A 15,398-nucleotide genomic window follows, 5' to 3' on the forward strand; every position below is an offset into this window, starting at 1 on the left:
TGCTGAACCTCAGATTAAATTCCCATGTATTTGCCATTAAAGGTGAAGTACCTGAAACACTATAATCCTGCAGTGCTCTAAGAGGGTTACTCTTCCTAAATAAGCAGGCTCTGTAATACAATGCTAACCAGTTATTAGGATCTAAGTGAATTGCAGTAGAAAGATCTTGAGTTGCTTGCTTATAAAAGTGCCGTTTAAAATATACTCTCCCTCGGTATGTTCTAGAAAAAGAAAAAAATTCATTTTAACATGTACTGCAAAATATAAATTTTCTCTTTTTGGCAAACTTATACAACTAATTTTGTATTTGAATAACAACTTGTGATTATTTCTCTTTGCTTCCCAGGAAAGTTTAGTCATAATGTTAATAGCAAAAAGGATACGGACATTTAATAAATAAATATGTAAATATATAATAAAATACTTTATTATTATATGTATAAATAAATATATAATAAAATATTTTATGCTTGTTGAAAATATTATATATTAATTATATATATGCTTAATAATTTATTATATTTCTTACATTTATCAGAGAGGTGTGTCAATAAAATAAATGAGGCACCCAAGATACACCCCCAAAAATGGGAGGCTGCTCTATCTGCAAGGGTAAAAGCTATTGCATCAGTTTTATGAGTTGAATTCTATCTCCATTAACTTCTGACTTCAATTTCAAAACTTTCATTGACCTATATCAACTCTGAAAATCTCATCTTCGATCACTTAATAATGTAAAACAAATCAGTTTTTACAGCTAAAATAAAAAAGACAATTAAGGAAAAACAGGAAGAAAGCTAGTAGGTTGCCTGCTCTGAAGAAGTTAAATCCAGGGGGAGGAAAATAGATGTTCAAGAAGGTTATAGTATGAAAACAATGGTAATTTGGAAAAAAGAGTACAGCAAGTAACAGAGGTCTTTCAAAAGCACTAAGCATCCTAAGACTCAGGATACTTTATCATGGAGCAAAATTTTTTTTTACCCCACATATAAGAAATGTCTTATGTAGTTTCTAATGAATATAAGAATCTTACATTTATTTTTAATAATTTCTGATTGCTAAAGACTATTACTAATTATTTCTAAGTATATATATGATTCTGAGCTTAAAATCTTACAGAATAAAGCATTACTAATATTTTTTGTAGGATGCCATTAAGTCATGTCAATTCCTCAAATACACTGACTTCTGCGTCCATTCCTTCTTTCATTTCTACTGCCTCAATACTGAAGACCCTCATCAGATCACATCTGGGCTACTACTTTATTCCATTCTTATGACCCTGAAGACCCTCATCAGATCACATCTGAAGACCCTCATCAGATCACATCTGGGCTACTACTTTATTCCATTCTTATCTCTAGAGTGATGAGATTTGATCATCAGCTAATAAAGATCACTTTTCTCAAAAACTTTCAACAGCCCCCTATTGACAATGGGATAAGGTTGAATTCTTTAAAAAGGCATATAAGGCCTCCCATAAGATAACACCACATTATATAACACCTTGAATTAACCTTCTGTTCTTCTCCAACTAATCTGATGCCTTCCTGCAAGTAATCCTCCTTTAAGTCAAGAAGTAGACAACCAGAATAGAACAATAACTAGGGATGAATTTTTAAAGAGCTTCAAAAAAGTTTGCCCTCTCTTCAAATGGCTGCAAGCTGAGATAATTTTAGAAGTAAGTTATTTCAAACTTTCAAAGAAAAAAATTATCTAATTCTCAAGACATGTTTCTAAGAAAAGAAAAAGATGAAAGACTTAATTCATTTTGAGAAAGTAGCCAAATCCTGAAATCAAAATCTGACTATGAAATTAGTGAACAATCTTACTATGAATATAGATGAAAAACTCTTGAAGAAAGTGAAGACAAAGCAAATTCAGTATTGTTTAATAATGTTCTATCTAAAAATATATGATGGCCAAGAGGCATTTATCCTTCAAAATTAGAAAGCCTATTACCATGAAATTCTTATATGTAGATCATAGGAAAAAAATTTAAACAGGAATAAAGAGATACTCCCTTGAAATAATTAAAGAATAAATGGCTCAAAAATTACAACTGTGATGTTTCTTGGTAAAAGTCAAAGGCATTTTCATTAAGTTCAAAAGATGAAGATTCTTATTATCACCAACATTATTGTTAAGTTAAAGTTGATGCAATGATAAAATGAGTTGGGAGATTAGAGTAGAGCAAAAGAGGTAGAACAGGGAACTCCGAAACTCCACCTTTCCACAAAAGCAATGAATAAGTGGGCAAACACTGTCAGAAGCAATTAAAGAATTAAGAATCTAATTAAAAACTTAGAATCACCAGGGTGATACTTAATAAAGGAGGAAAAGCTGCTGAATTTGGTAAGAGAGTTCTGTGGTGTTCTAACTCACCCTATTTCCCTCCCCAACTTCCCAGACACATGGTGGCCTTGAAGAAAACAACCTGCATTCCTGATGCAGATTACTAGTACCAGAGGGAGCAATATAAATCTTATTCTCAAAGAACTGTAGCTGTGTAGTTTTGACATGTCTGGTGGATCACTGAAAGACTGGCTCAAATGTTTCCCTTTGTTTTGACTGCTTTAGAGCTTTCCCAGGGCTGATGTGACTTCCTGGATGGTATTTATCAAAGTCATTTAAAGGCAAATGTATTAGCTGCTGCCACTTGGGGCAAGGGATAACAGTTGGGGCAGGCAATAGTCAAATGAAAAACCCTTGTTAAGAAAGAAGATGGAGAAGGAGATACCAGGGGGGTGAGGGCTTTAGAAAGTTTCCGCATATTGTAGGGAATCTAAAAGTTTCCGCATATTGTAGGGAATCTAAAAGGCCACATGCAAACCCAAGGCTGAAAGCATGCACAGAAGAGACCTACGAAGACCCTTAGCTTTAACCTCTGGTTAATTCAGGCTCTGTGCAAGTAGGACATGAAAGCTAAGGCATTGAAGTTGTCTGGATAAGCATTCAAGGAGTGCCCCAAAAGAGAGTCAATCTGCAAAGACTGAGTCCCCACAGATACACCAGAAATACATCTACACGTGGAACAACTCCTACAGAACACCTACTGGCAGAAGACCTCAGACTTCCCAAAAGGCAAGAAAATCCCTACGTACCTGCGTAGGGCAAAAGAAAAAAGAAAAAACAGAGACAAAAGGATAGGGACGGGACCCGCACCAGTGGGAGGGAGCTGTGAAGGAGAAGTTTCCACACACTAGAAGCCCCTTCGCGGGCGGAGACAGGGTGGCGCAGCGGGGGAGCTTCGGAGCCGCGGAGGAGAGCGCAGCCACAGGGGCGCGGAGGGCAAAGCGGGGAGATTCCCGCACAGAGGACCGGTGCCGACCGGCACTCACCAGCCCGAGAGGCTTGTGTGCTCGCCCGCCGGGGCGGGCGGGGCTGGGAGCTGAGGCTCGGGCGTCAGAGGGCAGATCCCCGGGAGAGGACTGGGGTTGGCTGCGTGAACACAGCCTGAAAGGGGCTAATGCACCACAGCTAGCTGGGAGAGAATCTGGGAGAAAGTCTGGAAATGCCTAAGAAGCAAGAGACAATTGTTTCAGGGTGCGCAAGGATTGGGGATTCAGAGCATCCCCTAAACGAGCTTCAGAGACAGGCGCGAGCCGCGGCTTTCAGCGCGGACACCAGAGACAGGCATGTAACACTAAGGCTGCTGCTGCAGCTACCAAGAAGCCTGTGTGTAAGCACAGGTCACTATCGACACCTCCCCTCCCGGGAGCCTGTGCAGCCCGTCACTGTCAGGGTCCCGGTACAGTTTCCCTGGGAGAACACACGGCATGCCGCAAGCTGTTGAAATGTCAGGCCAGCCTCTGTAGCCGCAGGCTTGCCCCGCATTCTGTAACCCTCCCTCCCCACAGCCTGAGTGAGACAGAGCCTCCTAGTCAGCTGCTCCTTTAACCCCATCCTGTCTGGGTGAAGAGAAGACGTCAGAGGGCAACCTACATGCAGAGGCAGGGCCAAATCCAAAGCTGAACCCCAGGAGCTGTGCAAACAAAGAAGAGAAAGGAAAATCTCTCCATGCAGCCTCAGGAGCAGTGGATTAAATCTCCACAATCAACTTGACATACCCTGCATCTGTGAAATAACTGAATAGACAACAAATCCTCCCAACATTGAGGCGGTGGACTTTGGGAGCAACTGTGGACTTGAGGTTTGCTATACGTGACTGACTAGTTTCTGATTTATAAGTTTGCATTAGTTTAAATTTTAGATCTTGTTATCATTGTTGGGTTTGTTTATTGGTTTGGTTGCTCTCTTCTTTTATTACCTTTAAAATTTTTTTATTCTAATATTTTAAAAATTTTTTATTTTATTTATTTATTTTTCCTTTTTTTTTTTTCTTCTCCCTTTTCTTCTGAGCTGTGTGGCTGACAGGGTCTTGGTGCTCTGGCTGGGTGTCAGGCCTGAGCTTCTGAGGTGGGAGAGCTGAGTTCAGAACATTGGACCACCAGAGACCTCCTGGCTCCATGTAATATCAATCTGCAAGAGCTCTCCCAGAGATCTCCATCACAACACTAAGACGCAGCTCCACTCAACAACCAGCAAGATACAGTGCTGGGGAACCCATAGCAAACAACTAGCAAGACAGGAAGACAAACCACCCATTTGCAGAGAGGCTGCGTAAAATCATACTAGGGGCACAGACACCCCAAAAGAGACCACGGGAGGTGGTCCTGCACACCAGAAAGACTAGATCCAGCCTCATCCACCAGAACACAGGCACCAGTCCCCTCCACGAGGAAACCCACACAACCCACTGAACCAACCTTACCCAATGGGGGCAGACACCAAAAAAAATGGGAATTACTAACATGCAGCCTGTGAAAAGGAGACCCCAAACACAGTAAGTTAAGCAAAATGAGAAGACAGAGAAATACACAGCAGATGAAGGAGCAAGGTAAAAACCCAACAAACCAAACAAATGAAGAGGAAACAGGCAGTCTACCTAAAAAAGAATTCAGAATAATGATAGTAAAGATGATCCAAAATCTTGGAAATAGAATGGAGAAAATAAAAGAAACGTTTAACAAGGACCTAGAAGAACTAAAGAGCAAAGAAACAATGATGAACAACACAATAAATGAAATTAAAAATTCTCTAGAAGGAATCAGTAGCAGAATAACTGAGGCAGAAGAACGCATAACTGACCTGGAAGATAAAATAGTGGAAATAACTACCACAGAGCAAAATAAAGAAAAAAGAATGAAAATAATTGAGGACAGTCTCACAGACTTCTGGGACAACATTAAATGCACCAACATTCAAATTATAGGCGTCCCAGAAGAAGAAGAGGAAAAGAAAGAGACTGAGGAAATATTTGAAGAAATTATACTTGAACACTTCCCTAATATGGGAAAGGAAATAGCCAATCAAGTCCAGAAAGGGCAGAGAGTCCCATACAGGATAAATCCAAGGAGAAACACGCCAAGACACATATTAATCAAACTATCAAAAATTAAATACAAAGAAAAAATATTAAAATCAGCAAGGGAAAAGCAACAAATACCATACAAGGGAATCTCCATAAGGTTAACAGCTGATCTTTCAGTAGAAACTCTGCAAGCCAGAAGGGAGTGGTGGGACATATTTAAAGTGGTGAGTGGGAAAAACCTACAACCAAGATTACTCTACCCAGCAAGGATCTCATTCAGATTTTATGGAGCAATTAAAACCTTTACAGACAAGCAAAAGCTACGAGAATTCAGCACCACCAAACCAGCTTCACAACAAATGCTAAAGGAACTTCTCTAGGCAGGAAGCACAAGAGAAGGAAAAGACCTACAATAACAGACCCCAAACAATTAAGAAAATGGTAATAGGGACATACATATCGATAATTAACTTAAATGTAAATGGATTAAATGCTCCAACTAAAAGACATAGACTGGCTGAATGGATACAAAAACAAGACCTGTATGTATGCTGTCTACAAGAGACCAACTTCAGATGTAGGGACACATACAGACCGAAAGTGAGGGGATGGAAAAACATATTCCATGCAACTGGAAATCAAAAGAAAGCTGGAGAAGCAATTCTCATAGCAGACAAAATAGACTTTGAAATAAAGACTATTACAAGAGACAAAGAAGGACACTACATAATGATCAAGGGATCAACTGAAGAAGAATATATAAAAATGGTAAATCTTTATGCACCCAACATAGGAGCACCTCAATACATAAGGCAAATGCTAAGAGCCATAAAAGGGAAAATCGACAGTAACACAGTCATAGTAGGGGACTTTAACACTGCACATTCACCAATGGACAGATCAACCAAAATGAAAATGAATAAGGAAACACAAGCTTTAAATGACACATTAAACAAGATGGACTTAATTGATATTTATAGGACATTCCATCCTAAAAGAACAGAATACACTTTCTTCTCAAGTTCTCATGGAACATTCTCCAGGATAGATCATATCTTGAGTCACAAATCAAGCCTTGGTAAATTTAATAAAACTAAAAACGTATCAAGTATCTTTTCTGACCACAACGCTATGAGAGTAGATATCAATTTCAGGAAAAAAAAAAATCTGTAAAAAATACAAATACATGGAGGCTAAACAATACTCTACTAAATAACCAAGAGATCACTGAAGAAATCAAAGGGGAAATCAAAAAATACCTAGAAACAAATGACAGTGAAAACACGATGGCCCAAAACCTATGGGATGCAGCAAAAGCAGTTCTAAGAGGGAAGTTTATAGCAATTCAATCCTACCTCAAGAAACAAGAAACATCTCAAATAAACAACCTATTCTTACACCTAAAGCAATTAGAGAAAGAAGAAGAACAACAAAAAAACCCCATAGTTAGCTGAAGGAAAGAAATCATAAAGATCAGATCAGAAATAAATGAAAAAGAAATGAAGGAAATGATAGCAAAGATCAATAAACCTAAAAGCTGGTTCTTTGAGAAGGTAAACAAAATTGATAAGCCATTAGCCAGACTCATCAAGAAACAAAGGGAGGGGCTTCCCTGGTGGCACAGTGGTTAAGAATCCGCCTGCCAATGCAGGGGACATGGGTTCGATCCTTGGTCCGGGAGGTTCACACATGCCACAGAGCAGCTAAGCCTATGTGCCACAACTACTGAAGCCTGCACGCCTAGAGCCCATGCTCCGCCACAAGAGAAGCCACCACAGTGAGAAGCCCGCGTGCAGCAATGAAGACAAATGCAGCCAAAAATAAATAAATAAATTTTTTTTAAAAAAGAAATAAAGGGAGAAGACTCAGATCAACAGAATGAGAAATGAAAAAGGAGAAGTAACATCACACTGCAGAAATACAAAGGATCATGAGAGATTACTATAAGCAACTATATGCCAATAAAATGGACAATGTGGAAGAAATGGACAAATTCTTAGAAAAGCACAACCTTCCAAGACTGAACCAGGAAGAAATAGAAAATATAAACAGACCCATCACAGCACTGAAATCGAAGTTGTGATTAAATATCTTCCAACAAACAAAAGCCCAGGACCAGAGGGCTTCACAGGTGAATTCTATCAAACATTTAGAGAAGAGCTAACACCTATCCTTCTCAAACTTTTCCAAAATATAGCAGAGGGAGGAACACTCCCAAACTCACTCTAAGAGGCCACCATCACCCTGATACCAAAACCAGACGAAGGTGTCACAAAGAAAGAAAACTACAGGCCAATATCACTGATGAACACAGATGCAAAAATACTCAACAAAATACTAGCAGACAGAATCCAGCAGCAAATAAAAAGGATCATACATCATGTTCAAGTGGGTTTATCCCAGGAATGCAAGGATTCTTCAATATATCCAAATTGATCAATGTGATGCACTATATTAATGAAGTGCAGGATGAAAACCATATGATCATCTCAATAGATGCTGAAAAAGCTTTTGACAAAATTCAACACGCATTTATGATAAAAACTCTCCAGAAAGTAGGCATAGAGGGAACTTTCCTCAACATAATAAAGACCATATATGACAAACCCACAGCCAACATTGTTCTCAATGGTGAAAAACTGAAACCATTTCCACTAAGATCAGGAACAAGACAAGGTTGTCCACTCTCACCACTATTATTCAACATAGATTTGGAAGTTTTAGCCACAGGAATCAGAGACAAAGAAGAAATAAAAGGAACCAAATCAGAAAAGAAGTAAAACTGTCACTGTTTGCAGATGACATGATACTATACATAGAGAATCCTAAAGATGCTACCAGAAAACTACTAGAACTAATCAATGAATTTGGTAAAGTAGCAGGATACAAAATTCATGCACAGAAATCTCTTGCAGTCCTATACACTAATGATGAAAAATCTGAAAGAGAAATTATGGAAACACTTCCATTTACCATTGCAACAAAAATAATAAAATACCTAGGAATAAGTCTACCTAAGGAGACAGAAGACCTGTATGCAGAAAACTATAAGACACTGATGAAAGAAATTAAAGATGATACAAACAGATGGAGAGATATACCATGTTCGTGGATTGGAAGAATCAACATTGTGAAAATGACTATACTACCCAAAGCAATCTACAGATTCAATGCAATCCCTATCAGACTACCAATGAAATTTTTCACAGAACTAGAACAAAAAATTTCACAGTTTGTATGGAAACACAAAAGACCCTGAATAGCCAAAGTAATCTTGAGAAAGAAAAACAGAGCTGGAGGACTCAGGCTCCTGGACTTCTGAATACACTCCAAATCTACAATAATCAAGACAGTATGGTACTGGCACAAAAAGAGAAATATTGATCAATGGAACAGGATAGAAATCCCAGAGATAAACCCAGGCATCTATGGTGAACTTATCTTTGATAAAGGAGGAAAAAATATACAATGGAGAAAAGACAGCCTCTTCAATAAGTGGTGCTGGGAAAACTGGACAACTACATTTAAAAGCATGAAATTAGAACACTCCCTAACACCATACACAAAAGTAAACTCAAAATGGATTAAAGACCTAAATGCTGGGTAGAGTAATCTTGGTTGTAGGTTCTTCACTTTCATCACTTTAAGTATATCATGCCACTCCCTTCTGGCTTGTAGACCTCCTAGAGAAATGGAAATTAAAACAAAAACAAACAAATGGGACTTCATTAAACTTAAAAGCTTTTGCACAGCAAAGGAAATCATAAACAAGACGAAAAGACAACCCTCAGAATGGGAGAAAATATTTGCAAACAAAGCAACTGACAAAGGATTAATCTCCAAAATATACAAGCAGCTCATGCAGCTCAATATCAAAAAACAAACCAGCCAACCCAAACATGGGCAGCAGACCTAAATAGACATTTCTCCAAAGAAGATATATAGATTGCCAACAAACACATGAAAGAATGCTCAACATCACTAATCAGTAGAGAAATGCAAATCAAAACTACAATGAAGTATCACCTCACACCGATCAGAATGTCCATCATCAAAATATCTACAGACAATAAACGCTGGAGAGGGTGTGGAGAAAAGGGAACCCTCTTGTGCTGTTGGTGGGAATGTAAATTGATACAGCCACTATGGAGAATAGCATGGAGGTTCCTTAAAAAACTAAAAATAGAACTATCATACGACCCAGCAATCCCACTACTGGGCATATACCCTGAGAAAACCTTAATTCAAAAAGAGTCATGTACCAAAATGCTCATTGCAGCTCTATTTACAATAGCCAGGACATGGAAGCAACCTGAGTGTCCATCGACAGATGAATGGATAAAGAAGATGTGGCACATATACAATGGAATATTACTCAGCCATAAAAAGAAACGAAATTGAGTTATTTGTAGTGAGGTGGATGGACCTAGAGTCTGTCATACAGAGTGAAGTAAGTCAGAAAGAGAAAAACAAACACCGTATGCTAACTATATATATGGAATCTAAAAAAAAAAAAAAATGGTTATGAAGAACCTAGGGACAGGATGGGAATAAAGACGCAGACCTACTAGAGAATGGACTTGAGGACACAGGGAAGGGGAAGGGTAAGCTGGGACAAAGTGAGAGAGTGGCATAGACATATATACACTACCAAACGTAAAATAGATAGCTAGTGGGAAGCAGCCACGTAGCATAGGGAGATCAGCTCAGTGCTTTGTGACCACCTAGAGGGGTGGGATAGGGAGGGTAAGAGGGAGGGAGACGCAAGAGGGAGGAGATATGGGGATATATGTATATGTATAGCTGATTCACTTTATTATAAAGCAGAAACTAACACACCATTGTAAAGCAATTATACTCCAATAAGGATGTTTTAAAAAATAATTAATTAATTAAAAAAAGAAAAAGATATGAAAAAGACTTTGCACAAACTATGAAACATTACTGACCAAAAGGAATGAAGACCTAAAGAAAGAGAATGTACCATATGCGTACATGAAAAGACTCAAAATTGTTAGGATGTCAATTTCCCCCACTGCTCTATAAATTCATTGCAACCCCAATCAAAATACAAAGGAATTGCCACAGAAGTTGACCTGCTGATTCTGTTAGGTTAAACAGTATGAAATTTTGAAATTTTACTATTTTGATCTATAAAGAAGTCAATTTTCATATAGTTTAACCCAACTCAATGTGTTTGGAAATGCAAAAAAGCCAAGGAATGCTCTGACAATTCTGACAGATCAAAAGAACTGTTCTACTGGATTTCAAGACTTATTATGAAACTATAGTATTTAAGGCAGCATAGTATTGGTGCAAATATAGATTTTTTTTAAACCCGCAAAATAGAAAAAGAGACTGACAAATAGATCCACCCATACATGGATCTTCATTTCCTACAAAGCTAACACTGCAAATCGATGGTAAAGGCACAGGGTTTTTATTAAATGTTGCTTGGAAAATTGAACGTGCATGTAGAAAAAGTGAAATTTGTTTCCCTACTTCACATCATATACAAAAATTGATTCTATGTGTACTGTAAATCTAACTTTAAAAGCGAAACAATAAGCCTTCTAGAAGATCAGACAGGAGAATATCTACATGACACAAAAGTAGGAAAAACTTACTTATAGTACACAAAAAGCACTAACCTTAAAGAAAAACGTTACTAAATCAGACTATGTTTCATTTTAAAACTTTGTTTACCAAAAGACAATTATTTAAGGAGTGCAGTGACAATCTGGAGGAGGAAAAAAATGTGCTGTAAATATAACCAACAAAGGGCCCATATCAAGAATATGTAATAGTTCATACAAATCAATAAGAAAAAAGACCAACAACGCAAAAGTTGTGAATGACAAAAAAGAAAATCCAAATGGTTAAGAAAATTTTCAAAATGAATAATCATGTTGGTAATGAAGAAGATGAAAATTCAAACTAAATGAGATAATACTACACACCCACTAGGATGGCTACAATTTGAAAGTTATAATAGTACCCAGTACTGGTGTGGAGCCTGCATATACTGCTGGTAGTACAACCAGTTTGTAAAATTAGTTTGGCCCTACAGCTGAACAACTGCATACCCTATGTACCATATGTTCTACTCCTACTTGTGCATCCAACGGAAATGAGTATATGTGTGTCATGTACAAGAAAGTTGAAGGAAACAGTATTTGTCATCATCAAAAATTAGAAACACTCAACTGTCCATCAACAGTAGGATGGATAAGTAAACTGCAATGTATTCATGTAACTGAATACTATACAAAAATTAAAAGGAGCAAACTACAGCCACATGCAATAGTACATAATATTCAATGAAATAAGTTAGAATTGAAAGAAAACTACCTTATGATTCTCTTTATATAAAGTTCAAAAAAGTCAGGCAAAACTAAACCAAGAATGTTTAGGGACACATACTTATGTGTTGAAACTATAAAAAAAATACAAGTCAGGACAGTGGTTACCTTCTCAGGAAGGCAAAGGCACAAGGGGGTGCTAGAAATGTTGTTTCTTGACCTGATAATGGTTACATGAGCATTTACATTGTGATAAGTCATTAAGCTGTATGTTTGTACTTTGTATACTTTTTTTAGATGCTTGCTGTATTCTTCTATAAAAATGTTAATGTTAAACAAAAACTGTGAGTGAAGAGATGAATAGGTATGGCTACATACACATTTTAAGCCTCTTCAAAACAAAACTTAGATGAAAACAAAAGCAACAAAATGGAAACTGTTTTATGCACAATAAGGTTGGAAGAGCAAAGTTTAATATCCCAGGTACAATAAGATAGCACAGAAATCTATATGAACAGTTCTCTGTACTGAATGAATACAAAGTATATGAAAAGAAATCCAAAGAAACAAAATATAGGTCAATACTTCAAAAATTGATAATGTAACTAGTATTCAGGAAATGCCAATGAAACAATTCTAAATTATCATTTCATGCCATTTAAGTTAAACTACCCACTACTCTTAGGGTACAGGTAAAGATTTTCCTTCACTAGTAGCACTAAAAATCGGTTCACTACTTTTAAAGGGCTGTCTGATGTATTTCAAGAAATTTTCTTTCCTGAGAATGTATTTCAAAAAAAAAAAAAACATTCAAAAACCATACCTAAAATAATTCTCACCTTGCTTGAGAATTTTGGGGATCTATATTTAACAAGGCTGTAAAATCCTCTTCAGCTGCAATCCAGTTTTCATTTTCATAGTAGAACATCCCACGTTTAAATAATGCATCTGTTCTTCTGGGATCATAAAAGATACACTACATGGGGGTGTGGAGGGGAGGCACAAAAACATATCACATAATGAAAAAAAAAAACAAGAAAAGTATATAACCCTATAGCAAATTAAATGGACTAAAACCATGTTTTTAACTTCAGATTACATAAAAGCAAACTACTTTAAGATGCCAGAACTTTCAGATTTGCATTTGAAGACCATGCCTTTAGGAAATCCATTTGTCATCAAATTCTAGAAAGTGGAGGTTTTATTAAAAAAAACAAAAACAAACCCCAGCACATACAAGAAGCCAAGGTTTCTGCCCACTAAAATTTTTATTAATAAAACCTCATAAGTAATTGTTCAGCTAGAGTAGGGTTATATTGCATCTATCATAGCATTTTATTCCAATTAAAGACAATATGTATTAGATCACATCAAGGCTGATTCAATGAAATTACATATGGATTAATTTAGTCCCTAAAATGGTGAAAAGAAATGAATTGGTATTGGCATGGTTCATTCATTTCACATTGACATACAAGGCAATAGAGTAACGAGACTAAATCATTGTAAACTCAGTTGTAAAGTTCCTTGCCTATTGATAGTGGGGAGAAAAATGAAGCACAAAGATTATGAATTATTTTTAAAACAGGGGAAAAAAAACTCTAAAGATTCTGAAGTTTGTTTGACCTCAAGTTGCTGCATTAGTCAATCTTTAAACTATTGGTGCTAGATAAAGGAAATGATCAGAAAAGATATTTTAATAATTTTAATATCTTCAAAAGAGATCTGTGGTCACTTCTAGACAAGAAGTTACCAAAACTTATCATCTTCTCTTGAAGCAAAAGAAAGTCAAGTATGTGGCTAACCAACATAGATTAAGAAACAGGGCAGTTGGGAACATGAAAAGCTAAATTATTTCAATAACATCTAAGTTCTCAACTGTACTAAGAACTAATAATTTAAAGTCAGGAGTTCATGGTTATAATTCTGTCGCAATCAGTGGAATATCTGCCCAACTCCAGCCTCAAAATACAGTTCAGCTAAAATTCACTTCCTCAAGGGAATTCTCTGATATCCCCCAACCAAACATAAATTGCCTCCCATAATCTTTATTTCCATCATAGCATCCATCACAATTTGTAATTATATATTAGTGTATATATTTATTTCTTTAATATCTGTCCTTTAAATGATAGGCTTCATGTAAACATGAAACATGTCTGTTTTATTCACCAAGATTTATCCACTACATTACACTACACAGTGCCTTAGCCAATAAATATTTGTGAGTAAATGAATGAATGAATGAATGAGCCAGTGAGCACAGCTTTCTTTTAAAGCAGATAGGTTTGCTGCAGAAGAGAATCAGCTACGTCTCAAGAGTTAAGAAGCAGAAAATGATTTTCTCCATTGTTTGAAAGAAAGAAGCAATCTTCAGAGGTTTCTTTATTCACTGCTTCATAGTCCAAGAGAAGAGAGCTGGAAAAGTCAAGTCCCCCTCAAAGTTGCCTCTTGCCTCAATGCTCCCACACCTGACTCTGATGTAAATCCATCCATTCAAAAAAACCATTGACATACTGTTAATATCAATCCCAGTAACGAATGTTCTAGGGCCTAATCTAAAATAAACTAATTTTGATTACATAACATATGAAAGAATTTCAACAATTTGCTATAATATTAGGATGAGAATATCAGGCTCTAAAATATATAAATGGCAGAATTATATGTGACACAGCTTACTTTAGAAAAGTCATCAATGGCCAGTACTTTGTTTTCTATTTCGTACATCTCACCCCTCCTGAAATATATATCAGCATCCATGGGCTTGCACTTAATTGCTTGAGTATAATTTAGAATTGCCAAAGTACTGTCTTTTTTTGATCTGAAAATTTCTGCCCTTGAAAAATATGCGTCTAAAGAAAATTAAAAAGGTAAAATTTAGTGTTACAGTCCTAAATTTTTAAAGACGAATCCTTCACCCTCCAAAACTGTAGTCTTAGAATAATGTATCTCTATTATACTTTCTTTGCCATTTAACTTAAGATTTGTTTTTTATTTCAACAATACAAAATTTGTTCTCAAAGACTGCATAAATGCTTATGGTTAAAAGTGTTTTCAATTTCAATATGAAATAACAAAAATTAACTTTTCTTTTCTGTATATCTGAAATGTTTAATAATCCTTTAACGTTCATAGTAAAAAGTTATATTTTGATGGTACAAAATCTTATGGACTTTTAGCAGAGATCAGCATAGATTTAAAAAAAACATTTATTAAGCTCATGTTATATTCTAGGGGTATGTTGTGGGTGCTGGAGATACAAAGATGAATATGACATTTTCTCATTCCCCAAAAGTTCCATGTCTAGTCATTCAAGTTGGTTAGAGAATGGTACATAAACACAAACGTAAATGTGAAGTCTTAAGAACGCTACAACTCTAATTCAGACTAAATTTGTAAATCATTTCTATAACTAAAAATTGTAAGTTCATATTCTTCTTACGGGATGAGCAGTAAGGAACCAATTTATTGTAATGTATACCAAGGACATTAACATTTCAAACCATGATAAGTATTTTTAAAACAATAGGATCACAAACAGTCCTAAATATATGATATCAAGAGTAAATTTAACTTGGGAGGTCACGACCATTTGTGGAGATGTATATGTCTTGAATTATGTATCTTTATACCACTAAATGATCAATGTTTAGGTAAAGATCTAAGTAATATAACTGCACAAACAACCCACCTGCATTATTTTTATTATATTTATTTAT

The 15,398-nt window shown here is 36.3% G+C and overlaps 1 protein-coding gene across 1 annotated transcript in view; it reads right to left on the minus strand.

The window, feature by feature from the left end:
• TTC6 (tetratricopeptide repeat domain 6) overlaps positions 1-12,604 on the minus strand; it is a 55,444-nt gene extending 42,840 nt beyond the window's left edge. Inside the window, exon 1 of the mRNA XM_007465837.1 lies at positions 12,516-12,604. Within this exon, the coding sequence (XP_007465899.1) occupies positions 12,516-12,604 (89 nt within the window). The remainder of the gene's footprint in view (positions 1-12,515) is intronic.
• Positions 12,605-15,398: the final 2,794 nt, after the last annotated feature.

Source organism: Lipotes vexillifer, unplaced genomic scaffold (assembly GCF_000442215.2).
Source record: "Lipotes vexillifer unplaced genomic scaffold, Lipotes_vexillifer_v1.1 scaffold7, whole genome shotgun sequence".
Lineage (NCBI taxonomy): Eukaryota > Metazoa > Chordata > Mammalia > Artiodactyla > Lipotidae > Lipotes > Lipotes vexillifer.